General features: G+C 50.9%; 10 protein-coding genes across 10 annotated transcripts; 6 read left to right on the forward strand and 4 right to left on the reverse strand.

Moving 5' to 3' along the window:
* Positions 1-657: 657 nt before the first annotated feature.
* Positions 658-1,791, forward strand: N7532_006170 (alpha-mannosyltransferase; the record flags this gene model as incomplete). Its single annotated transcript, XM_056618664.1, has 2 exons — positions 658-1,297; positions 1,346-1,791. The coding sequence occupies 2 exons, from the start codon at positions 658-660 to the stop codon at positions 1,789-1,791; spliced, it is 1,086 nt and encodes a 361-aa protein (XP_056474823.1).
* A 3,322-nt stretch (positions 1,792-5,113) lies between these two features.
* On the reverse strand, positions 5,114-6,163 carry N7532_006171 (putative glycosyl transferase family 8 family; the record flags this gene model as incomplete). The annotated part of the gene is made up of 1 exon (XM_056618665.1): positions 5,114-6,163. One exon carries the CDS (start codon positions 6,161-6,163, stop codon positions 5,114-5,116), a length of 1,050 nt encoding a protein of 349 aa, XP_056474824.1.
* Positions 6,164-7,281: 1,118 nt separating this feature from the next.
* N7532_006172 (uncharacterized protein) lies at positions 7,282-8,790 on the forward strand (the record flags this gene model as incomplete). Its single annotated transcript, XM_056618666.1, has 1 exon — positions 7,282-8,790. One exon carries the CDS (start codon positions 7,282-7,284, stop codon positions 8,788-8,790), a length of 1,509 nt encoding a protein of 502 aa, XP_056474825.1.
* Positions 8,791-9,020: 230 nt separating this feature from the next.
* Positions 9,021-10,630, reverse strand: N7532_006173 (uncharacterized protein; the record flags this gene model as incomplete). Its single annotated transcript, XM_056618667.1, has 2 exons — positions 9,021-10,397; positions 10,451-10,630. The coding sequence occupies 2 exons, from the start codon at positions 10,628-10,630 to the stop codon at positions 9,021-9,023; spliced, it is 1,557 nt and encodes a 518-aa protein (XP_056474826.1).
* Positions 10,631-11,647: 1,017 nt separating this feature from the next.
* Positions 11,648-13,192, forward strand: N7532_006174 (glycosyl hydrolase family 43 protein; the record flags this gene model as incomplete). The annotated part of the gene is made up of 4 exons (XM_056618668.1): positions 11,648-11,734; positions 11,812-12,142; positions 12,196-12,290; positions 12,356-13,192. The coding sequence occupies 4 exons, from the start codon at positions 11,648-11,650 to the stop codon at positions 13,190-13,192; spliced, it is 1,350 nt and encodes a 449-aa protein (XP_056474827.1).
* Positions 13,193-13,864: 672 nt separating this feature from the next.
* On the forward strand, positions 13,865-15,773 carry N7532_006175 (glycoside hydrolase family 32 protein; the record flags this gene model as incomplete). The annotated part of the gene is made up of 2 exons (XM_056618669.1): positions 13,865-15,353; positions 15,415-15,773. The coding sequence occupies 2 exons, from the start codon at positions 13,865-13,867 to the stop codon at positions 15,771-15,773; spliced, it is 1,848 nt and encodes a 615-aa protein (XP_056474828.1).
* Positions 15,774-15,953: 180 nt separating this feature from the next.
* N7532_006176 (cytochrome b5 reductase family protein) lies at positions 15,954-17,096 on the reverse strand (the record flags this gene model as incomplete). Its single annotated transcript, XM_056618670.1, has 1 exon — positions 15,954-17,096. The coding sequence occupies one exon, from the start codon at positions 17,094-17,096 to the stop codon at positions 15,954-15,956; it is 1,143 nt and encodes a 380-aa protein (XP_056474829.1).
* Positions 17,097-17,390: 294 nt separating this feature from the next.
* On the forward strand, positions 17,391-19,274 carry N7532_006177 (putative amino acid transporter; the record flags this gene model as incomplete). The annotated part of the gene is given in 3 exon segments (XM_056618671.1): positions 17,391-17,676; positions 17,691-18,403; positions 18,459-19,274. The coding sequence occupies 3 exon segments, from the start codon at positions 17,391-17,393 to the stop codon at positions 19,272-19,274; spliced, it is 1,815 nt and encodes a 604-aa protein (XP_056474830.1).
* A 540-nt stretch (positions 19,275-19,814) lies between these two features.
* N7532_006178 (O-phospho-L-serine:2-oxoglutarate transaminase) lies at positions 19,815-21,204 on the reverse strand (the record flags this gene model as incomplete). Its single annotated transcript, XM_056618672.1, has 2 exons — positions 19,815-20,384; positions 20,440-21,204. 2 exons carry the CDS (start codon positions 21,202-21,204, stop codon positions 19,815-19,817), a joined length of 1,335 nt encoding a protein of 444 aa, XP_056474831.1.
* Positions 21,205-22,113: 909 nt separating this feature from the next.
* On the forward strand, positions 22,114-24,502 carry lysF (homoaconitase LysF; the record flags this gene model as incomplete). Its single annotated transcript, XM_056618673.1, has 2 exons — positions 22,114-23,959; positions 24,015-24,502. The coding sequence occupies 2 exons, from the start codon at positions 22,114-22,116 to the stop codon at positions 24,500-24,502; spliced, it is 2,334 nt and encodes a 777-aa protein (XP_056474832.1).
* Positions 24,503-24,788: the final 286 nt, after the last annotated feature.

Here is a 24,788-nt window from a genome sequence, read left to right on the forward strand (position 1 = left end):
ACCCCACCCTTGAGGGGGAGTCCCTGCCAAATGCTCACTTTATCTCATCTCCCTAATAAAAGCAGACGAGGTGCTGCGGTTTTCAGAGCCTTAGCCATCCTCTTCGCCGTGGGATATTATTGCAAAGAGACCATCTGGGGACTCGAACACCATTTTTCCACCACACGTCCCCGAAATGCGCCCTCCGTTCACGAAAAGCTGGGTCGAAACGGCTTGGTTACAGAGGTCTAATTACAAAGACCATTGAATTCGACAACTGGTCTTTCGATAGCTATTGAACCAGAGAACGGCTCTTGTGAAAGTTTTGGGAAATGCTTTGATAATCTCTTATTACTTTTACCAGACAACTCTCATATCCAAGATATCACTGGTACTATCGAAGGAACAGGCGAGGAGAAGCTTCGCGAGGTAGGGTTTAGGGCTCGCGCATTCAAAACTCTCTTCGAGGCATGGGAAGCAATTCACCTCGTCCAAACGAGTGAGCAAATGCTTGTTCGCAACGATATTCTACAGCTTTTGAGAAATCATCCTCGAATAGCCGAGGATCATAAGATGGATCGAATTCCTATGACCCATGCGTTTGAGCAAGTACAGTGCTTCCTCACACAATTATCAAGTCGTCTATTTTCTTGGACAACACCCTATTTTGCCGATCATATGATTTTACACACCCAATTTTGGAACGCGGGTCGCGGTATTGTCTTTACTGCAGGCGATCAACAGGCACCCTACGTACTTACTTCGATTCAATCTATTCGGGAGCTGGGGTGTGATTTACCAATTGAAGTTATGTATCTCGGAAATGATGACCTGGGTGAGGACTTCAGGGAAGAGTTGGAATCTATACCAGGTATGATTACACGGGATTTGAACCCAATGGTCTCCGATGAAGGATGGAAATTAAGAGGGTGGGCTGCAAAGCCTTTCGCCATTCTTCTGTCAAGCTTTCGAGAAGCGATATTCATTGATGCCGATTCGCTTTTTCTTCAAAACCCGGAAGAGTTATTCCGGTACCGACTTTACCAAAAGACTGGTGCATTATTTTTCAAGGACCGACTCTTTATGCCTGGATCCAAGAAGGCGTGGTTAAGGAATATCCTACCGTCCCCTATTTCCAAGCAGGCTAGGAAGAGTCGATTCTGGACGGGGGAAAGTATTCACATGCAAGAGTCTGGAGTTGTGGTTGTCGATAAGTGGAGGCATTTTGTTGCACTTCTCATGGTGACACGAATGAATGGGCCGGATCGTGACGGAAAGAAATCTGAAGACCAAGTCGGTGTATATGATATGGTATTCGGTAAGTCACTTCATAATTCGCTAAATTAATGGTTTTACTTACTTCCAGCAGGAGATAAAGAAACATTTTGGTTGGGTTGGGAGCTCGTTGGAGATACTGACTATGCCTTTCATGAAGGTGATGCTGCTGTCATGGGAATGGTAGAAGTGAACCCAAAATATGGTTTACCGAGAGCTAACGGAACCAAAGGAGGTCAGGATCTCCAGTTTACCATCTGTGCGCCGCAGTTATTACACCTAGGTGTTGACGGCCACCCACTATGGTTTAATGGGTGGATACTTCCGAACAAGTTCTCTCATGTTGAACATCAGCAGCCTGGTCAATTCGACGCGTTTATTCGCGAACCTGGTGCAGTTGGTGGCACTGGATCTTGGAGACTTGAGAAGAATAATGTCTGCTGCCTGTCAGCGAACCATATATCCAACTTTACCTATGCCGAAAAGGAGACTTTGGGAAGAGCAATTGAGATTGCGAAGGATGTTGGTGCCATTTAGTGAGGGAGGGAGAAGGCCAGAATCCATGAGCCCGACGGTTGCATTATCCCAGAGAGGTCTTTTTGTAGGAATATTTGACCAAAGGAGATAGCGAGCGAGAGACCATCAGGAAGCTCACAATTGCTTGCGGGAAGGCCGAACAGTGGGCCAGAAAGCATGCCTCAGTATTCGACACGAAGAAGTACGCGCTCGTGCATTTCGTAAATACGAAAGAAATCGAGCCTCGGTACACACCACTGTCACTGCAGGGGCACACAGTACCTGCGACAAGGACGGCGGAACGCTATCTGGGCTACTGGCTTGATCCCAACTTGGAGTTTCAGCATCACCGCGAAAAAGCAATTTCGAAGGCAAGCGTGTCCCTCCAGGCGCTACGAAGCTTGGCTGGCTCGGCGTGGGGGGCCTCTCTTTCAGCTATGCGCAGGATCTACCAAGCGGTAGTCATCCCACAGATGCTCTTCGGAGTATTGGCCTGGTACTACCCAATGGTGATCAGCAAGATGAAGGCACGAATAATCAGTCAACCGTTCGTGGCCATCCAGAAGCGGGTAGCATGCCTGATCAGCGGAGCTTTCAGAACGACAGCAGCGGAGGCACTGAACACAGAACTACACCTACCACCAATTGCGATCCATATGAACAGCCTTGTAAAAGAAACGGCTTTACGGTTACGGACTGGACCAGTATTCGCTGTCCCACCAACAATGCTACCACGCCGACCGGTGGACGAGAGAGATTGGTCTGGATGGACACCGATGGAGGCGCAAGCCTGGAAAACGAGCGGATGCCTTATGGCTCCCCCGGGAACTTTGGCGAGGGACTGGGAGAGTCGGAAGGCATTCGTCCAGGCACCGTGGCAAGCGCCGCCTGAAGTGTTCATCGAGGACAGAGAGATGGCAGTGAAAACTCACGACCACATTCTATCCAAAGACCCAAGAGAAAGACCCTTGATTCTCTACACCGACGGGAGTGGGATCGACGGAAAAATTGGAACAGCAGTAGTCGTTGATCTCGAGGATCACCACGCTCACAGCCAAATGGGCGGCGAAGACACGTCCACTGTATACGCTGCCGAGCTCCGTGCCATCGAAATGGCACTCAAATTAATCTTGGAGACTACGGAACCGTGGGCGGCACAGGCGAGAAACGGGCTTGTCATCTTTGCAGACAACCAAGCGGCATTGAAGGCGTTCCGCCAACCACGGATGCCATCAGGACAGGTCTACCTGGAAGAATGCCTCCACCTGGTAAGGCAACACGCAGCCAATGGCCGTCAAATCCACCTCAGGTGGATACCTGCTCATCAAGGAGTGGCCGGCAATGAACGTGTCGACCGACACGCAAAGGAGGCGGCCCAGGAACCAGAAGGACCACAAACCCCAAACAATCGTTATATTCGCCTTGCAGCTGCAGCTAAATGCCGAATTCGCCGCGAGGCAAAAATCGAGTGGGAAAGGTCATGGTCTATAGAGAGAACAGGTCGACGGACGAAACGCTTAGTCGAACGACCAACAAAGAAGGCCCTGGAATACTGGTCCGACCTGCGGAAAGCGACAGCGTCCATTCTGATGCAGCCTTCGTACTGGACGAATCGGCCTTGCTGCCTACTTGACTCGCATCAATCGGCACGAGTCAGCGAGATGTGGTTGCGATCTGGGGAACCAGACGGTCAATCATATCTTGCTTGAATGCCCGCTACTCCAAGACGAGCGCAACTGGATGAGAAACGCTCTGTCCGACCGCGGGGTTGCTCTTCGACGCGACGAGCTCCTGACGCGGCCAGAGGCTCGCATAATTGTGGCCGAATTCATGGTCTGGTCAGGTCTCTTAAACCAGTTTCAAGTATTGGACCCATTGGCACTCGGCACGGAAAAAGGCGACGAAAAAGGATGACCCCTCAGGACAGTGTGACGGAAGGAGAAGGATGGTGCCCGTTAGGAGTGCAGTGCCAGGTCCACTGTACTCCCTTGATGCAAGCGAGCGCAGGAGCGGCAGCCGACGGCCCAGAGGGCTGCGCAGATGAAGGCGGTGGGGGATGAAGTAGATCAGAGAATGAAGTCTGCTTGTGGAAAGGAGAGTGGGTAGAGGGGAAGCGACGTTCGTTTTGGATTTCTTTTCTTTATTTTGTCTATTTTGTCATGCTTGCATACATTCTCGGGCGACCAATCAGGGGCTTGCGTTGCAACCCATGGAAACAATCGTTCAGTGGACTGGCGACCACCTTCAAGCTGTCGGCAGGCCTGACAGCACTCCCGCATAGCAGCATATATTTAGAGCAAGCTACATCGGGCAACTGAATTCATCATCATCATCATCATCATCATCATACTCGGTGTTGCTTTCCTGGAATCGGAGGAAGAAACGACCTTGAACCCTGTGTGAAACACGATCGGTCCTTTCTTATTTTGCATATACATCTCTTTAATAGTTTCCTACTTGCTTTCGATACCCATTGCACCCTGTTGGGCGCGTGCGTCTCGCCTGATCCCCCGGGGGGGGGGGGGGGTTTACGATAAAAAAGCTTGCACCCCCCTTTTATATTCGTAAATACGCGTTGCAAGCAACCGGGCATAGATCGCTCTTCCAGATAGTGGTAGCCCCCGTATGGAATTTTCGTTGGTGTTTTTTTTACTCCGGAGGGCCGGCTTGCTGCAAAGAGATACATTCAGGATCGGGACAGGCATAGCCAGGATATACTGGGATGCCAGGCACTGGAGGGTGTTCTGGTGGCGGAGGGTGGAATAGCTCCTTCTTAGTGTCCCATGGGCCTAGCTCCCAGGCTTTCTTAGAGGGCTAGCAGATACAGATGCGGAGGGCGGGTAGAAGGTAAAGAGATCTATCTTGCGATTCGAGAGATATACTAGGAGCCTAATAAAACCAGAGAATTAGGGGGGTTTGCTATATACCAATTATAAGAGCGAGAATCTACCATCTAGCTACTATGTATATACTGCGGCCTGACGCGTGGGGAATGTTTAGGGAATGTTCTGGGAATGTCTGACGAACTTGTAGGGAAAGGCGTGGGCGATGCGTTGGGAGGGAGGATTCCGAATACGGGGATTCGAGTGCTCCACGGGTGGTCAAGTCTGAGAATATTGCTGCAGGGGTTTTTCGAGCAGCCGCTGTAGTCCACTGTAGTAAACCTTTTGAAGGCAGGCAATCTCTACCCCTAAGGACGGTGTCGGGACGCGTAAGGCTAGTCTTTTCTACCACAATATATTCTTCATCTGTCTTGGAAGGAGCTGCAGCCCATGGCACAATGCCCTCAGGTGCTTAACATAAAATAGTTCAGGAAAGAACGATAACGGCAAGGTTCATTTTTCTAGTGAGATATATATCCTTCTTTTCCTATCCAGTAGCCTTCCATTTCCCATCTCCGTGCAAAAGCAAACTTCTCCACGCTATCGGAGGAATAAGAAAATTCATGATCCCACCACTTGGTATGCAACATAGCCATATTGCCTTTAAAGTCATTATCGTTGGGCCAATTGAGATACCACGAATAATGCAACCTTCTCCACGGCATGGGTCCTCCCCAGCGGTGTGCGTAGTTCAGGAGATCCTGGTCAGGGCCACCGGTGTAATACAGGTCTGGATTTTCAAGGAGTTTCAAGTAATGTTGGAAAAGCTCAGTGGAAGGTGAATACATGAGCAAGCCGGAGTTGAAACGAGTTGATAGATTGTCAGGATCAAGAAAGGGATAGGAATGGTCTCGTTGTAGTGACTCGGGTGACGCCGCCATGATGTATTTCTCAGGGAGTGGTTCTCGTTCCGGCTCGGTAAGGGCTGTTTGGTTCGTCTCGCGTGGGTCGGTATTACTGTCTTGGAAAATTGCGTCGATGGGATGTGTCAACGCTATGTCCGCATCCATGAGGAGGACTTTCTCGTAGGGCACGACGTTAGGATCAAACAGGCGGAGTTTAGTGAAAGTGTCAGTCCAGCGGTCTATCGTGATGGTCATATTGTGCGCCACGTCGTCGACATTGACGACAATGGCCCCATCATCTCTCAGCCTCTGGCGCTTGCTTTCCCTGGCATGTTGGCTAACCAAGATTACCACAGGGACTGGATTTCTCAGCTTGGTGCTGGGGGAATGTAGCAGCTGGTACACGATTGTCCGGGCGCTCACGTAATAGCCGTCGTCATTATCGCTGTCTTCTGGTCTCTCATTGGATTTCGAGGCCAGAAAAATGGCGATGGCGTAGGGACCTCGATATTGGATGTGCTGCTTGGGATGGCGGTCGGCAGTTGATAGGGTGCCAAAAGTAATCGGAGGGGAAGACACCACAAGTAAGTATATGGTGAAGCCGATCGATAACAGACAGTAAAGGCCGAAATATTTGCTGCTGAGAAACCCCAACGGTGGTGCCATGCTTTATATAGCGCTCATTAGTTGATGAATTATTATAGGGTAAGTTAATTTATATACCTCGGTTCAAATAGACTTACAACTCTCTTTTAGAGAATCCCGCAACCCAGTAGGAGCTGAAAAGTTCAAGGAGTTGATCTTGTATCAAGTTACATATAGTAGCGAATGCGAAAGTCTGATGGTCGTCGACATGAGGCAATATTTTGGGGCCACAGGAAGACGGTTGCTCATGCTGGATATATGAAAAATGGTTTATAACCAACTCTCTTTATTATATAATATAAATGAAGTCCATGAATAAGAGTCCTCATTGACATTTCGGTCAATGTCACGGAAACATTCTGGGCTGCTTCGCTGGGCCAGTCCGTTTGCGGAAACGTCCGGCCTACACTGTGTCTGCGAATTCGCAGGCAGAAAATCTCTGGGCAGTCCGTTTGCGGAAACGTCCTGCTTACACTGTGCCTGCGAATTCGCAGGCAGAAAATCTTTGAGCTACTGGCCCAGGTTCATATCAAGGGTAGTGTAGCAGCGGTGTTGAACATGTTCATCGATCGTGACATGGAGTGATACGTGATACGTCCATCCTGTTTTTCCTTCATTCCAGAAGCGCTGAGGGCCCGCATTCCCCACCCGATCGACCAGCCGAGAGCCTCGGGCCAATCTAGAGCCTTATATGGCCCGACATTTTCCAAAATATGTTCACGGCAGCAAATCAGAGTCCTTGATTTACATCACCCGGCAACGCCTGGAAATCACCTTATTCCAAATTGTTACATTATTGTACTATGTAGCGTCTGTATGAATGGAAATTAAGTCCACAAGTGGCTTAGCCTAGGCCGGGTCTTCCGGCCGCAATAGTTTAGTGGTGTGGTCATCGACGAGAGAGAGTCATTTTTCCTGTTGCTCGAATTCATTTATTAATCACCTCGTTTTGTACCACCTTGGGCCCTACGAGGTAGATCGCAGACGGTTCGAACGCAATGCCGGTGCATACGTTCCATACAGTCCATCTCCACTTGGTCACCAAGATTAGGAGAGCCATCTTGTTTTCTATACTGGCCATCTCTTCTATCTTGCTTCTACTTATATGTTTATTCCAAATATCCCCGGTTGCTACTTTTATGAATCCTGTGAACTCGGATCTCAACTTATACCGCTCGAGCAAACCCAATCATAACGACTTTTCGCCAGATGCAATCCGTTGGCGAATCCGTGCTGCCCACGAGCACGCGAACGTGGCCTTCACAACTCAGTCAACCAATCCTCAAGAGGCTATATCTGAGTATAAACGCCGCTATCGGCGCGACCCTCCCTCTGGTTTTAGCAATTGGGTCCAGTTCGCCCTTGACCATGGCTCGAAAGTGATTGACGATTTCGACGAAATCCACCGCGACCTTGAGCCGTTTCGGACACCTGAAGCTCAACGTTGGTTTCATCAACTCAATAATCGGAAGGAGGATTGGGCCAATACCCGCCGTGTTATTATAGAGAATGGAGCGATAAATGCCTCGTCGTCCGACGGATTTTGGAATAGGCTGGTTACCCCGTTCCTCCATGCTCTACCAAATAATAGTGTCTTTTATATAAACACTCTCGACGAGCCACGGGTCTTAAGCCGTCCTGGACCCCCACCAGATCAAATCAAGTTTGCCGAATCTGCCGGTCAATCGATTGAAGACCTTGTGAAGGCCTCATGTTCACAAATTCCACGTGAACTTACTGGTCATTTGGACCCCGAGAAGGACGTCTGCCAGTTCTCTACGCCTGGCAAACTCCATTCGATGATTGCATCTCCCTCTTCTTTCTCATATACTTATTCACTCCTTCCAATTTTGAGCTATGCTCGAATGTCTGCATTCAGGGATATCTTAATACCATGTCCCGACTATGTTCGACAGCCTGTGTTAGATTCTGATAATCTTATCCCTTTCTTGGAGAAGAAAGCAGGCGTTTACTGGCGGGGAAGGTCTACTGGGGGGAGGGTCCAACGACTATATTGGAAGGATGGCCATCGACAACGATTTGTATCATTCACACAGTCACTTCAAAATGCGGCCAAGTCGATCGACACTAGCCGGTACTTCGGCGCCAAAATCGGGAATCTGGATCAGAAGAAGATTTCACTCTTCAAAGACGTGTTTGATGTTCAGATGGCAGACTATATTCAGTGCGAAGATAAGTCTGCATGTGACGATATGCAGCGAGTTCTCGGCCACGAATATGGAGAACCAGGGGAATCATCTCTTAACTACCGATATCTATTCGACCTCGATGGAAACAGCATGACGTCCCGCTTTTACCGTCTTCTTTCTCAACAAGCCGTCGTTCTAAAACAGACGTTGTTCCAAGAGTGGCATGATGACCGTCTCATCCCATGGGCTCACTATATTCCGGTCACAATGAGTATGGACGAGCTTCCTGAGCTACTCAATTTCCTGATTAATGACCCCGAGGGTGAGCAACTTTCACTAAAGATTGCGCAAACAGCATCCACATGGTCTCGGCAAGCTCTCCGTGAGATTGATATGTCTATCTATCTTTATCGGCTTCTGTTGGAACTAGCAGAGATATTTGGCCCCGTGGACCCGTTACAGCCAGGATATAGAGCCGTAATGGAGCCTCATACTTAACTATGAGTTTTGTATCCATTACTGCAGTTTCTGTTATTTTCGAATCTTTGCAATGATATTTTTTGGTGTTCTCACAAATATTTGATATAGATTCCAAATGTACAGTACGAACGGGTCGCGTATCCCCATACCTGCGTTTTAAGAGATTCTTTCGGTAATTATACCAATGCTATTTTTATTCTGATTGATTGAAAATGAGGTAGCATAATTCATAGCCTCCATATGATCTATCATGTCCGAATTTTATCTGAAGAATCCGCTGCCGACTCGCCCGTCCTCGCTTCAGCCGAAGTCTTATAAGACCGCCACTTTCTCGCCGGGACTTTGGCAGCGTACATCTCATCGATCTCAGCAAATGTGCGGCCACGGGTTTCCGGCATGTAAAAGTACATAAAGACGATAATGCAGGCCATGCATCCAGCGAAGACCAGGTAAGTTTTGGCCCCAAGGTTCGCCGCATCGGCTGAAGTCAACTGTGGCACAGCGAGGGTGGTGATGACGGCTGTGATTTCCTGGCAAGTAATTGTATAAGACATGGTGTAGTGGCGGAGCTTTGGCGTGGCCATCTCCGAGGGCATCAGACTCGACAGAGAGAAGAATGACGATGCCCAGAAGAAATTGAAGATGAAAGATAAAATGGCGATCGTGAGGGATGCATGTCGATTTTCTTTCTTGATAGCGAGACAGCCGGCAACGACGTCGATGGCGAAGAGGATGGTCATGCCGACGAGTGCGGTTGGACGTCTACCAGCGCGGTCGATGACTAACGGTGCTGCAATTGTGCCAGCCAAAGTGCAGCATGAGGCGATGATGGTCAAGGAGAAAGCATTGGCCACATTTAATTGCGTAAGGAAGACGGTTGTATAAGTTGTGGATAGGATGATACCCGAGACCTGGTTGAGAGAAAAGAAGGAACCCGCAACAATAGTTCGCTTGAGATGTTCACGCGAGAAGATGTGCCAGAACTTGACATCGGACAGCATTTCGCGGGTGGTTCTTTCACAGAGCTTCATCAGTCGGATTTCGTCATCGAGATGTTCGTCACTGTAGCCACGGAGTTTGCGCAAATTGTGACGTGCTTGTTCTATGTTTCCCTTTGACATGAGCCACTCCGGACTCTCGGGAAGCAGGATCGTTAAGGCCAACAAGATGACCGGAATAGCGCTTTGGATGGCGAGAGGGATCTGATAGGCTAAGCGGCCACTGATTTTGTTTGTGCCCCAGACCACAACTGTCGCCACGACACCAGCTATCAGATTCAGAATGTTGAGGGAGCTGACGCTTCTACCTCTCACCGGGGGAGGTACTACCTCCGAAAGATAGAGTGGAGCAGTCGCCATGGCAGTACCCATGGCAAGGCCATTGATAAAGCGACCACCCACAAATGCACCTAAGCTTGGCGCGAATACCTGCAGGAGTCCACCCCCAATTGAGATTATATACGCTGCGACCACAGGCCATTTGCGGCCAAAGTGGAAGTTGAGTGGCGAGGCCAGCAAGCCACCGATCGCAGCGCCAACCAAGGGGATAGAAAAGATGATATTTTGGTTGCGAGCCGTTAGAACAAATGTACCGGTAGCTGGGTTAACGCCTTGGAACTTGGCGACCTGGTGACAACGTCAATACCCAGCCATAGCCCACCACGCGAAGAAGCACTTACAAATGACTCCAATGCCGCAACAGGGGAGATGAGTTTATCATCATAACCAAACATAAACGAGGCGGCACTGAATACTACACAAGCAAAGACAAGGCGAGCGTTAACAGCTCCTTTCTCGGATCGAGGCAGATCGGCATGCTCGATCTCCGCGGAGCCGACCTCCTCTTTGTCTGCCGTCATGGCTGCTCGGAGCGAACAAGCCCAATGTGAAAATAGGGCGCTGGGAGTGTAGGCCCTGAATGAGAGTCGAGCCGCCTCCATGAGTATTTATATGCAGGGTGCGTCTGCCAGGGCCATAGCGGGGTGGATGATGACGATTTCCCCATGGAGAAACTGGAGAAGCATGCAGGTTGACGGGGTCCCCGAGATTTCTGCTGGAAAGGCCGGGGTATGCTGACTAGCCACGAATTAAGCTTCGGAGTGTCACCGCTTCGCTCACCGCTCGCCTTTGGGTGATTGTGGGGTTTCTGAATACGGAGCTGTGATTGGTCCGATGGAGGACAAAGAGAAGAAGTGAGACTTGACAACAGGACAATTGTATTCGAAGTGTGAGGTGTAAGAATAACAAGAACATAAGAGAAATGGACTGGGAGCTGGGGATCGTGAGTGGGAAAATGAGAAGCTTAACGCGAGATAAGTACAGAGACAGGGTTATACAACCTGTAGACTAACCAGACCGAGTGCTTGAATGATCTTCTTAGGCTTATGTTGGGGATTTGTCCTAAGAAAGCGACATTTCGGTCCTACATCCTCGAGCTTCTTGCTTCGATAAACCTCCTCCGATGAACATGTAAATACACGCCAAGATACCCCGTCTAAGACATCCCCTGAACTAAGCAATTTACTGCAGTGAATGTCATTGGTGGTAATTTGGCACCAGTACCTTCATGGCGTTGATCGGCAGAGACAGTGTTGCAGTTTGTATGCATGTCACGTAACTATGGAGAGATGAAGCGGAGAACCCCATAGTAACGCATAAGTTGCCAGGTGCAATGAATTATTTGATTCGCCAATTGCGAATCAGAATACTAAACTTTGAGTACCTCGAAGGGGAATTTTCCGGTGTGCCAGGTAGCACTGGAGTCTCGGAATGTCTGCTTTAAATAGCGCCTGACAAGGACGTTCTCTACGACTACGTTTTCCGGTCTCGCTTTCCATGCTTTTCCTTCGAGCCATTTTGCTCACAATATACTCAAAATGAAATTACTCTTGGCCATTTTAGGTGCTTTGGTACCATCAACTCTTGCCAGCTTGGAGCTTGTACCTGGTGCCTCTTGGACTGCTGTGAGCCTCCAATTATTAATTTCAACTTAACTAAGAGGCAATCTCTAACATTGACATTGACATCTGGTAAATCGCAGACGAATGGCGAACATCTGCAAGCCCATGGCGCTGGATTCATCGAAGAAGACGGCACATACTATATGGTTGGAGAAGACAAGACGAACGGAACTAATTTTCTAAACATCAACTGCTATTCCTCTACCGATTTGGTTCAGTGGAAATACGTCGGTGCTCTTCTCAGTCAAACGGAGTCTGGCGACCTTGGTCCTGGAAGAGTCGTGGAGCGACCGAAGGTCATTTACAATGACAAGACTAAGAAATATGTGCTCTATGTCCACATTGACAGCTCAAACTACGGCGAGGCAAAAGTGGGCGTTGCAACTGGAGACTCAGTCTGTGGAAAATACGGTGAGTGAATACCAAGTTATTGGCCATTACCGGAAGCTGATGGGATACCCCAGATTACCTTGGTAGTTTTCAGCCCAATGGTAACACCAGCAGAGACATGACCTTGTTCAAAGATGACGATGGATCAGGATATTTGATCTCGGAGGATGTACGTTTTCTCCTTGCCAGCTTCACCACGGGCTTCTGATAATACTTACCGAATACTGCATCTAGCGTCCAAACGGTCTTCATATCTACAAGTTGACGGATGACTATCACAACGTTTCTTCTGAGACCTATTTGTTTCCCGACCCTGGAAATGTTGAGGCACCAGCCCTTATTAAACGCGATGGTCTTTACTATCTTTTCGGCTCTCACTTATCAGGATGGTCAAACAACGACAACGTCTACACCACATCCAAATCTCTAAGCAGTGGCTGGGCCGACTGGAAAACATTCGCAGATGTCGGAAGCAATACATACGAATCCCAGACAACCTTCGTACTCTCTATCGATGACAAACAAATCATGTACATGGGAGATCGCTGGGTCAGCGAAAATCTGATGACAAGCACATATGTCTGGCTACCACTCAACATCAACGGTACAAGTGTGATTATGAAGTGGTATGACCAATGGGTCCCGAATCTTTTGTCTCAGTCCGGATTTTTAGCTGCTCCTGCCAATACAACCATCCAGGGTGAGAACGGTACCTATGATGGAGACGCAAGGAATATAAGCTGCAGCGGCTGTTCTGGCGGTTACGCGGCTGGCTACATTGGTGGGCCGGACGGGGGAAGTGTCACTCTGAGAGATTTTGAGGCGAAAGATTCTGCGGAAACTACGGTCACTTTCGAATATAGGAACGGTGATTCTGGGACACGTTATGCGAATGTAACCTTCAATGACTTGCCCCCACAAAAGGTGGCTTTTTTGACAACTGGAGGAGCTGTCAAGAGAAGTGTTATCAACACGCAGTTGAAGGCGGGTCCATATAACACAATTGTTATTGACGGGTATGACACTGGATATGGCCCGGATATCGACAGGGTGGAGGTTCCACTGGAGTAGTGGTTTGTACATGAGATGAAGGCCAGAGCCAGTAGGCACGAACATATCCTTTTTTCATCTGAACAAGAAAGCTCTTCGAACCTGATCAAAAAAGAATTCTAGCATTCCAAACCATAGTGATTAACTTCAGAGGAGCCACAACGTGAACACCGTTTCCGGCAATCATCTTCCCGTCCAGGCAACGAGATGTAGATGTCATCTTATTCTACCATATTAATCGGATGTATTCTAATCACATGCAGTGATCATGGCCAACAAGCATTATAAAAGGATACAACCCTGAAAAGACAACCGTCATTGCAGCCCGCGTGTGACGGCGTTTTACACTGCACGGGAATTTCGCCGACAATCCTCCGTCGCGCAGCATCTGCCGAGCGCGACTCCGACACAACCCCGGGGAGATTGGACAAGCCCCCATCCAGTTCTGCCTGCATTAAAAATCCTTGCCGAGCAGGGCAAACGACTTATCAGGATCTGCAATTTTGCCGAAATGTGTCAAGTGACGCCCCCAGTTTCTCCGAGCATTGTGGTGCCCAGCCTTATGTAAAAAGGACCCATCCAGTCGGTCGCATTCTATTTCTCAGGTAATATTGGAGCTGCCAAGCCACCTGCTCATATCCTGCACCTCGTTTCAAGTCTCTCTTGATTCGACCTATCTTATTCGATGCGGATATGTCTGTCGTCCTCGACTCGCCAGATCTGGCAGCGCAAAACAGACACTTGCGGACTTCGCAGGAAAACTGCTATGACGCCAACATCAGTGCATCAAAGACATCTACTTCGAAACCCTTCTACCACCTGACTGCGCCCCATGGCTGGATGAATGACCCGTGTGGACTTGGATACGATCCATCCACAGGCATCTACCATCTTTTCTTCCAGTGGAATCCATGGGGCAACGACTGGGGCAATATGTCCTGGGGGCATGCAATCTCGAAGGATCTTGTATCATGGGAGACATTCGCTGAACCCGCCATGACGCCGTCCGCCAAATATGACTGCCGTGGTGTTTTCACAGGCTGCATGCGGGCTACCGACATCCAGGGGAAACCGGGGCAGCTCACAGCCATCTACACATCAGTCAGTCATCTTCCTATTCACTTCACTTTGCCCTACACCTACGGCTGTGAGTCTATTAGCCTTTCTGTCTCGAAGGACGGGGGTAAGACGTGGGGGCGACAGGATTGCAACCCTGTCGTCTCTGGTCCGCCTGAACACCTCTCAGTAACTGGATGGCGAGACCCTTTTCTCACAAACTGGTATCGCGGTGGCCAAAAAGACGCAAACAACCAGTATCCAGGCTTTTATGGCATCACAGCGGGCGGAATTGTCGACCAAGCTCCTGCCGTCTTTGTCTATACCGTCAACCCTGAAGATCTTCGCCAATGGCAATATACCGGACGTCTGGTAGATGTTGGCCTTAACTTCCGACCCTCACGCTGGTCAGGCGACTTTGGAGTCAATTGGGAGGTATCGAACCTGCTCACATTAAGCAATGACTCGGGAGACTCGCGAGATTTCGTCGTGATGGGTGTCGAAGGGTGCCTGCGTCCTGAAAATCCGGACCAGGAAACACGCCAACAAGCTCGCTCTAGGAGAGATCCTCGGGGTCAGATGTGGATGTCGGTGAAAGCACGCGAACACACCTCTGGCGATGAACCATTGGCAGATTATGCCTTCGCTGGATACTTTGATCACGGTTGTTTGTACGCTGCCAACTCATTCTGGGACCCACAGACTTCCCAACGTATAGTGTACGGCTGGGTTACCGAAGAGGATCTGCCTGATGGTCCTCGCCATCGCCAGGGTTGGAGCAGTATGGTCTCATTACCGCGTGTGGTGCGATTAATGACGTTGCATAATGTCAAGAAGGCTCGCAGCTCACCATTGGAAGCGATCACTTCCATAGAGACCATTACAGAGCCCTCTAATTCTGACACGTTTACTATCCATACTTTGGGTATTAGCCCAGACTCGCGACTCTCTCGACTTCGAAATGCAGCTAAGCATCAGCAATTGGCTCGTCTGCCCTTGTCAGCTTCTCACGCTGTGTCATCGGAGCCAACATTGCCTCTAACGACAGCTCGCTGGGAATTCCGGACGGAAATCTCCGTCGGGCAAAGATGCAAGCGCGTTGGGATTGAGATCGCGCATAATGCCAGTGAGTACCCTGATATCTCTCCGATGTATTAAAAGCGCGGTAGCTAACATGATTTTTCCAGATAATGATCAATGCACCACGCTTGCGTGGGATACATCAAGCGAAACACTTACGATCCACCGGCCGACAGTCATCAATACCGAGACCAATCATGGACATGAGTCGGCACCTCATACGCTCTTCACATCCCGCACTGCACAAGGCGAGGAAGTCGAAGAGTCACTGCACGTGCATGCATTCTTCGACAAGAGCGTGCTAGAAGTCTTTGTGAATGATAGAACAGTCATTACGACCAGGGTCTATCACCCCTCGGAACGATGCTTCGGTATCAGATTCTTTGCTGAGGCGGCCGAAGACGAGTCCCACGAGGCATTGGCAACGATTCTCCAGGCCGACATGTGGGACGGACTCGGGGCATAATGTGGATAATATAATTAATGTCGAATGCTTGTTGGGGCCCGTAATGATTTCAAGAATATGAACAAGATGACTTTCTCTTGACAACTGGCATTAAGGTACATTTTAACCCCAATATATGCGAGATGCTTTATGCAACAAAATATATTACAGATGAACGGACTGGTTCTGGTTCTAGTTCAATCAGAGTTTCCACACAGCCCATCCTTTCAGATCGAGTTCTTTGATGATTCCTCGCAAGGGGCCTTGCAGCTCCCTTCCATCAGCCCATAGTTTAGGCCCGGCCATGTAGCTGATGAAACCCTCGGGACCAGATACCAAGATCAGTTTTCTCCCGCGCGGGTCAGCTGGAGACCTCGGCATGGATTCAATATAATCTGAGATATTCTTCTTACTGATGAAGCGATTCTCCTCATCCAAGTAGTAATCGACAGTAATCTGACCCGGGTACTGAGACTTGAGCCCATCCAGCTCGCGGACAATGAGAGACTTTTCTTTGTCCTGCGGGATTGCGACCTGGCTGCCCTGACCGGTATTTCCAGAGGATCCAAACCACCCAGAAAACCAGGACCGTTGAGATGAGGTGGCCAAAGGCGTGTCACCTTTGCCACCCAGGCAGTCCTCTTTTAGTCGACTAGCCCATAGAATGTGTATCCGTGGGCGATTCGCCTCGGTTGTGCGGTTGAGCAAGGAGTACCCAGCCTGCAACGCTGGCGCAATGCCTGTCCCTCCAGCAATAAAAAGTATCTCCTGGGTCTCCTCGGGGATGGCGCATTCAATTTGTGGGCCTCGCATCTCAATGTCTGCTCCAATAGCGAGGCTGTGTAGGTATCGTGACACCTCTCCAAAGGGGTCTTTGCGGATAAAAAACCGCAGGTAGCCTTCATTCTCCTCGTCCACTGTCAACGGCGTTGCAGCTGTCACTGGCAGAGGTGTATAGTCCCTTCCAATTTGCAGCTGGGGCTGCTTGAACATCACACTCCATACACCCGTCTTCCAGGCATCTTCATAGACATCGTAGCTGTGGTCGCTGTGGTATCGGGGCCGGAGGGTGAATAGGCTACTCGTCGACGAGACCGGCTCTCTCGACACGAGACTGTACTTGGTAAAGGTTTCCTGATTGAGTGTCACAGACCCCGGACCCTGCGATCGCAGATATGCGCCCGTGCCACCTGCTGCAACGGTCACAATAGCAATGCCGATCCAACGATTTTTCGGAGACGGCGCGGATTTCGGGGCGGTCGAGGCGTAACGGCGAGATAGAATCGCAGCCTGCCGCAGAGCAGGTCTGCACCGGCCACACAGAGAGGGAATGGAGGCGTTCATGGGGTTTTGAGGGCGGTCGATTCACCACATCTTTCCAGTCCAAAGTAGTTGAGAAACCGCGGGGAAACTGGGAGGCGCAGACGGAAAGCCGATTGGGTGATCGACGTCCTCGAAAAGACCCCTTGGCACGTTCCACCTTCTCCTTCTTCGCCTTCTCGCCTCCCATCTTTTCGACTTCGACACTCTCGCAGCCCACCCTGGATCGCCGGGAAATGGAGAGTTCTGCCGACATCTGCTGACAGCCTCTCCGTCGAATCGAGCTCTCCTTGTCCCGCATCCAATTGATACGGGAGAATGTCGAATCCCGCATTCTCACGCGATCATGGCCTCGCTGCCCCACGAGACTCATTAGAGCTCGCCTCGCTCGCTTCCTCCTCGCCGGCGTCTGTCGCCGGGTCGTCGCGATCCTCTTCCCCCGAGGGAATCTCGTCCTCACGCAAGCTCTCGCTGGAGGATGAAGATCCGCTGGCCGATGCCCAGGGGGTGTTTACCTCGAATCTGGCCGCCAACGAAACTATTCCATATCCTCTGCGTTCGATTTCGGGCGAAACCTCTTTCCGCTATCGCAAACCCAAGGCGGGTACGCTCCGCTAGGGGCCCTGACGACGTTGGATCGACAAGGGCCGGATGGGTCACTGGAAAAGAACAAGACATTGACGTATCTGAATGGACTTTCGCTCATTGTTGGTCTTATTATTGGGTCTGGCATCTTTTCATCGCCGAGTCAAGTCAATGCGAATGCGGGCTCACCAGGTGCGTCGCTTATTATTTGGGCGGTGGCTGGTCTGCTGGCCTGGACCGGCGCGGCGAGCTATGCAGAGCTGGGAGGAGCTATCCCGCTCAATGGAGGATCGCAAGTCTATCTGGCGAAGATTTTCGGCGAACTTCCGGGTTTCCTGTTCACCTGGTGTGCGGCGCTGGTGTTGAAACCTGGCTCTGCGGCTATCATCTCAATTATCTTTGGAGAATACGTCGTGCGTGCATTTGTGGGTGCCGATGTAGAGCAGGTCACCCCGTGGATTAACAAGGGTGTGGCAGTTGGAGGTCTTCTTGCAGTTACCTTGTTCAACTGCATCTCTACCAAGATGGCGACTCGCATTGGAGATTTGTTTATGTTCTTCAAGTTCGTCGCTTTGATTGGAGTTACGGTCACCGGAATTGTGGTTGCTGTGACTGGCTACTCGTCGAAGGGCAGTGCGAGTGACGAGTGGAAGAACTCGAGCTGGTTTGCCGGCACGAACACAGAAATCTCCGACTTTGCTGTGGCATTATACGCAGGATTATGGGCATTCGACGGGTGGGACAATGTAAGTATAGGTTCTTCCGGCACAACAATGCTTAATCCTAACATGTCTACTTCAGACCAACTACGTCACTGGCGAGTTTAAGAATCCCAACCGCGACTTGCCGCGTGTGATTCACACTGCTATGCCTTTGGTTATTCTTTGTTATCTCATGGCCAATGTCTCATATTTCCTTGTTTTGCCTCACGCGACCATCGACTCCAGCAACACCATTGCTGTCCAATTCGGCGGCAAAGTTTTCGGCCCCGCGGGCGCTATTATTCTCGCGCTGGTCGTCGGAGCCAGCTGCTTTGGAGCTCTCAATGCCACCACCTTCACTAGCGGCCGACTCGTCTACGCGGCCGGCAAAGAAGGGTACCTGCCCTCACTATTTGGCCGTATTGGACTCGGCAGCTCGTCTTCCCCAACACCTGCGGCTGGTACTCGTCTGCGCCGTCGCTCCTGGGCTCGCAAGTCCCTCTCTCGTCTGTTTGGCGACGAGTCTCGTCTAGGATTCACACCCATTTACGCTATGGGATTCAATGCGGCTCTTACTGCCGTATACATTGCCGTCGGCGAGTTCGGTACGTTAGTCACCTTCTACGGTGTAGCCGGCTACACATTCTACTTCCTCACGGTCCTCGGCTTGATCGTTCTTCGCATCCGCGAACCTCACCTGGAGCGTCCCTACAAGACATGGATCACCACCCCAATCATCTTCTGCTGTGTCAGCCTCTTTCTTCTCAGTCGTGCTGTTATCGCAGAACCTCTTCAGACCCTCATTGTGGTCGCCTTTATCATTACGGGCGTACCGGTATATTACTGGCGCATCTATCAGCGCGACGGGGAGACCGGGATCTCAGGCTGGAAGTTCTGGAAATGGCGCTCTCGATGAAGTTTCCATGATGAGATCGTGCCTCTACTTGTTTCTCTTTATGATTTGATACCCATGCATATAACCCCGGGTGTATGGAAAGAGCCTTGCGCTCTGATGTTTTTTTTTTGTCACTGCGTGCTCCTGAGTTGCATCTTGTGAGCGCGCTTGCTGGCATACGAAGTGATGACGGTGGCTCTGCACAAGTGCATTTGGGTCTTCTTTTTCTCGCTGTTTTATTATCCTTATTTTTTGGGTGATCTGTTCCACTATCTCATAGATCAAATAATCAATAATCTTGCATCTACCCTCTATACAGCTGTTCTTGAAAATCAAAAAGGCTTTTGAGTAGCAAGAGCAAATTGGTATATATTAAAAATGACTTTCGGAAGGTTTTGCTGCATACAATGCATATCCTAGCTCGTGTCAAAAGAGTTATGTTGAATAGTGCAATAGTGTGGATGGTTGATAATCCTTCTAATTGCTCTGCTTTCCATTACTGAAGCCCCAGGTTGAATCCGCTAACATGTCAACAAAAGAAACATCGCCGCCAGGGCAAACCTACTGTCCATTGGCAAAGTCCTCGAGGTACTGAACCAGTTTCTGGACATTCTCCAGCGGGACAGCGTTGTAGTTACTGGCCCGCATACCGCCAACACTGCGGTGGCCCTTCAGACCCTGCAGAAGACGCTTCTCAGCACCAGCAATGAACTCCTTCTCCTTGGCATCATCACCACCGCTAACACGGAAGCAGATGTTCATGCGGCTGCGGATGCTCTTGTCGGGCACGACCTGGTACACAGCGGGGTACTTGTCCAGGGCGCCGTAGATAAGCTGGGCCTTCTTGTTGGCGACGGCTTCTTGGCCGCTGACCTTCTGGGCGCCGAATTCGGAGACAAGGTCGGCCATGACCTGGCCGGCGATCCAGAGGTTGAAGATGGGGAGGGTGTTGTAGAGGGAGTTGTTCTTGGCGATGGTGGCGTAGTCCAGAACGACGGGGCCGGGGAGACCGCCGATGTTCAAGCGGTGCAGGAGGGTTGGGGGAGGAGTCGCGGTGTGAGGGGGAAGCAGGTCCTTGCGAACAATAGCAAGAGTGATACCGGTGACACCGATGTTCTTTTGGGCGCCTCCCTGTAGAGATAGGAATTAGTATGACGATAGCAATCTGGGAGTGCAGAAGACGTACGAAAATGACAGCATATTTGCTAACATCAACCTTACGGCTGATGAAGTTAGAGCTCATGTCGGCAACGACAAGACGCTCATCCTCCTCATCCTGACCCTGCGCCTCCAATGACTTAGGGAAACTCTGGAATTCAACACCATCGACAGTCTCATTGTCGCAAAAGTAGACGAAAGCCGAGCCCTTGCCACCTTCCCGCTTGGTAGGAGTCAAAGACCAAGTCTCCTCGGTCGGGATCTTTCCAAACTTGCCATCATTGGCCTTGCGCGCATCCAGCGCAACATTGACATACTTGGAACCAACCAGCTTAGCCGCTTCCTGCGAGGCCTTGAGCGACCAGGAACCGGTAATCAGGTAATCAAGCTTCAGCTCCTCATCCACTTCCTTTTGCAGTCTCTGGTAAACAAGCTCATTGAGCTGATCCTTCTCAGTACCAGGGTTAGCCTTCAGAATCTCAGCCTCCGCTCTGCGGCGACGGCGCTCAATCCAGACGGGTACGAGGTTCTGCACGACAGCGCTGAACTCGCCGCTACCACCACCCTGCATGAAGAGGATCTCATAATTATCCGGAATATCGAGGAGAGTAGAGAGGTTCGCTTTGGCGTCCGCGAGGATCTTGTTGGCGGTAGGCGAGCGGTGGGAGATCTCGCCGAGACCGAGTCCGCTGTCGTTGTAGTTGACGAAGGCCTTTGCGCCAGCCTCGACGACGGAGGTGGGCAGCGGGGCGGGACCAGCTCCGAAGTAAGAGACTTCTTGCCGAGAAGGCATTTTTGATTGGAGGAATCGGGGAAATTGTAGGGTTGGTTTGGAGGAATCTCGAGTATAGAAAGGAAAGAAAAAAGCGGGAAGGGAAAAGCTCAAGAGTGGACCGCAAGGTGGATCAACCTTGGAGTCATCGCGAGTGTATTTTCATATTTTCCCACCAGACGACCTTTTCGGCTGCGTGTCCTTGTTCAATTCACCGGGATTTCTCTACGGGGCTAATAGCCTTTTCTGAAGTGCATGTAATTTCGCGGCAATGGCGGGGTATGAGTCAAGGCTGTTCCGGAGCCGCCAAGACATATCTACTGTCTCAGCGTGGCTCGACATTGATGGGTTTGAAACTGCTAGCAAATTAATTTGCAAATGGAAACAGGTTATTCAATTTTAATTTGTTTGTTCTTTCTGATATCTGGTCAACTGTAATTGTTTAGCTGTGGCAATTGCGGAGATCTTCCATGATCGATGATGGCGGGGTTAATCAACACGGCTGAACAGTGAGAATAGCAGCAAACAAGCCAATATTAACCCATCTCATGCTCAGTTTCCAAGTTTCCTGGTAAATTAAAATCACAGTCCAATGCAGAGACTTATATCTTGTCTGCTTCTTGCGACACGGCCAATGTCAAGAATGTTCATCCGACATCGGCGTAAAGAATGATGTCACGTGCGAAATGATGCTTGGTGTTTGCGGAGTTTGCCACATTTGCATTGTTTGCCTCCCATCCGGTCCAATCAACAGTCGGATGAGTCATCGACCAAATAGCCGGCCGTTCATTCGGCGGGCCGATTTTCTCTCAGGAACAGGAAGAGCGACCTGCCGACAATTGCATCCTCGTTCTCGGTGGCACCATGACCGTACGTGGCCCCTGATCAATTCCTCGACCCTCAATTGCGACCACTGACCATTGTCTCCTCATGCAGTCCCGATTGATGCCGTCCATCACTGGCCAGCAGGCCATGCTGGGCCGCATTCGCTTCCCCAGCACCCTGCGCCGGACCTTCATGACCTCGCGAATCTTCCTGCAAACCGCCTTCAGCTCGCAGCTGGAAGATCCCGCCACCGCCGCCCTGTTCTCATCTATGCAAACGTCCAAGGCCGTCCCCCAGACCTTGACCGAGAAGATCGTGCAGCAATACTCCGTCGGTCTCCCCAAGGACAAGTTCGTCAAGTCCGGCGACTATGTCACGATCTCCCCGCACCGCTGCATGACCCACGATAACTCTTGGCCCGTTGCCTTGAAGTTCATGTCCATCGGTGCCTCAAAGATCCACAATCCAAACCAGATCATCATGACCCTCGACCACGACGTGCAAAACAAGACCGAGAAGAACCTACAGAAGTACCAACAGATCGAGGACTTTGCTAAGCACCATGGTGTCGAATTCTACCCCGCTGGACGTGGTATTGGCCACCAAGTCATGATTGAAGAGGGTCTGGCTTGGCCCGGTACTATGGCGGTTGCGTCTGATAGTCACTCGAACATGTACGGTGGAATCTCGTGTCTGGGTACCCCTGTTGTGCGTACTGATGCCGCAAGTATCTGGGCCACCGGAAAGTCCTGGTGGCAATTGCCCGCCTCCGCCAAGGTCACTTTCACCGGTGTTCTGCCCCCCGGCGTGACTGGCAAGGACGTGATTGTGGCCCTCTGCGGACTTTTCGACAAGGACGACGTTCTGAACCACACCATTGAGTTCACTGGCTCCGAGGAGACCATGCGCAGTCTTTCCGTGGATGACCGATTGACCATCGCCAACATGACCACTGAGTGGGGCGCTTTGTCCGGTCTGTTCCCTATGGACGACGTGCTGAAGGGTTGGATGAAGGGCAAGGCTACCACTGCCGCTATGGGTCTGGCCGATGGTGAGGGTATCTACAAGACCACCGCTCCCCAGCGGTTCACCCACGAGGCCATCGAGGAGCTGTTTGCCAATCGCTTGATTGCTGACAAGGGTGCCAAATACTCCAAGGAGCTCTTCCTTGACCTCTCTACGCTCTCCCCCTACATTTCTGGACCGAACTCCGTCAAGGTTGCTACTCCTCTTAGCGAGCTCAAGGACATCAAGGTCAACAAGGCCTACCTTGTTTCTTGTACCAACTCGCGTGCCTCGGATATCGCTGCTGCGGCTCGCGTATTCAAGGAGGCTGCCGAAAAGAACGGTGGTGTTGTTCCCAAGATAGCCGAGGGTGTGCAGTTCTACATCGGTGCTGCTTCCATTCCGGAGCAGATGGCTGCCGAAGGTGCTGGTGACTGGCAGACCCTGGTCGACGCTGGCGCCACTGTGCTCCCTGCTGGCTGTGGTCCTTGCATTGGACTGGGCACCGGTCTGCTTGAGCCTGGCGAGGTTGGTATCAGTGCCTCGAACCGTAACTTCAAGGGCCGCATGGGGAGCCCCGACGCTAAGGCCTACCTGGGTAGCCCTGAGGTCGTCGCGGCATCCGCTCTGAGCGGTACCCTGTCCGGCCCCGGCTGGTACCAGACTCCTGAAGACTACCAGGGCGTCATCCGTGGTGAGGGTGATGGTATCCGCGAGGAGGACCGTATGCTTACCACCGAGGAAGCCCTGGAGAAGCTCCTTGGTCAGATGGATGACCTGGTCGCCGATGGCGAGAAGGAATTCGCTCCTGAGCCCTCAGCCGAGGCCGAGGAGGCACCCTCCTCCGACTCCTTGACCGAGCTCTACCCTGGTTTCCCCGAGCGTATTTCCGGTGAACTTGTCTTCTGTGACGCCGACAACATCAACACTGACGGAATCTATCCCGGTACGTACACAGCAAATTATTTGTCCAAAACAACCTCTAACAGATCCACCTACAGGCAAGTACACCTACCAAGACAACGTCTCCGAAGAAACCATGGCCCAAGTCTGCATGTCCAACTACGACACCGACTTCGCGACAATCGCCAAGGAGGGCGACATCCTCGTCTCCGGCTTCAACTTCGGCTGCGGTAGCTCCCGCGAGCAAGCCGCCACCGCCATTCTCGCCAAGAAGATCCCGCTCGTCGTTTCTGGCAGCTTCGGCAACATCTTCTCCCGCAACAGCATCAACAACGCCCTGATGGGTCTCGAAGTCCCCCGCCTTATCAACCGTCTGCGCGAACACTACGCTTCCGAGGGCAAGTCCCTGACCCGCCGCACCGGCTGGACTCTGACCTGGGACGTGCGCCGCAGCCAGATCGAGGTGCAGGAGGGACCTAATGGCGCGAAGTGGACTCACAAGGTTGGTGAGCTGCCTGCGAATGTGCAGGAAATTATCGCCAAGGGCGGACTGGAGAAGTGGGTGAAGAATGCCATCGCGGCCTAGATATTTCTTCCAAAGTGAGGAAGTAGTTTAGGTGTGTCGATTTTGTTCCGTTGCGGAAATTGGCGTTTTTGACGTGATACCCGAGCCTTTGGTTATACTATAGACGCAAGCTTGCAGCGAGGATCTTTCGTGTTTTGGATGGTATCTGTATATTGTATAAAAAGCATTGTCGCATGAGTGTTAATTTAGATCACACTATGTTCATTTCTTCTATCCACGCCTAGTATTTTCCATATGGTAACAATTCGTAGCGCCGTCCTTTCACTCCATACATGAGCAAATCCGG

The sequence above is a fragment of the Penicillium argentinense genome, assembly GCF_028826775.1.
Source record: "Penicillium argentinense strain IBT 30761 chromosome Unknown utg000005l_segment0_segment0, whole genome shotgun sequence".
Classification (NCBI taxonomy): Eukaryota; Fungi; Ascomycota; class Eurotiomycetes; order Eurotiales; family Aspergillaceae; genus Penicillium; species Penicillium argentinense.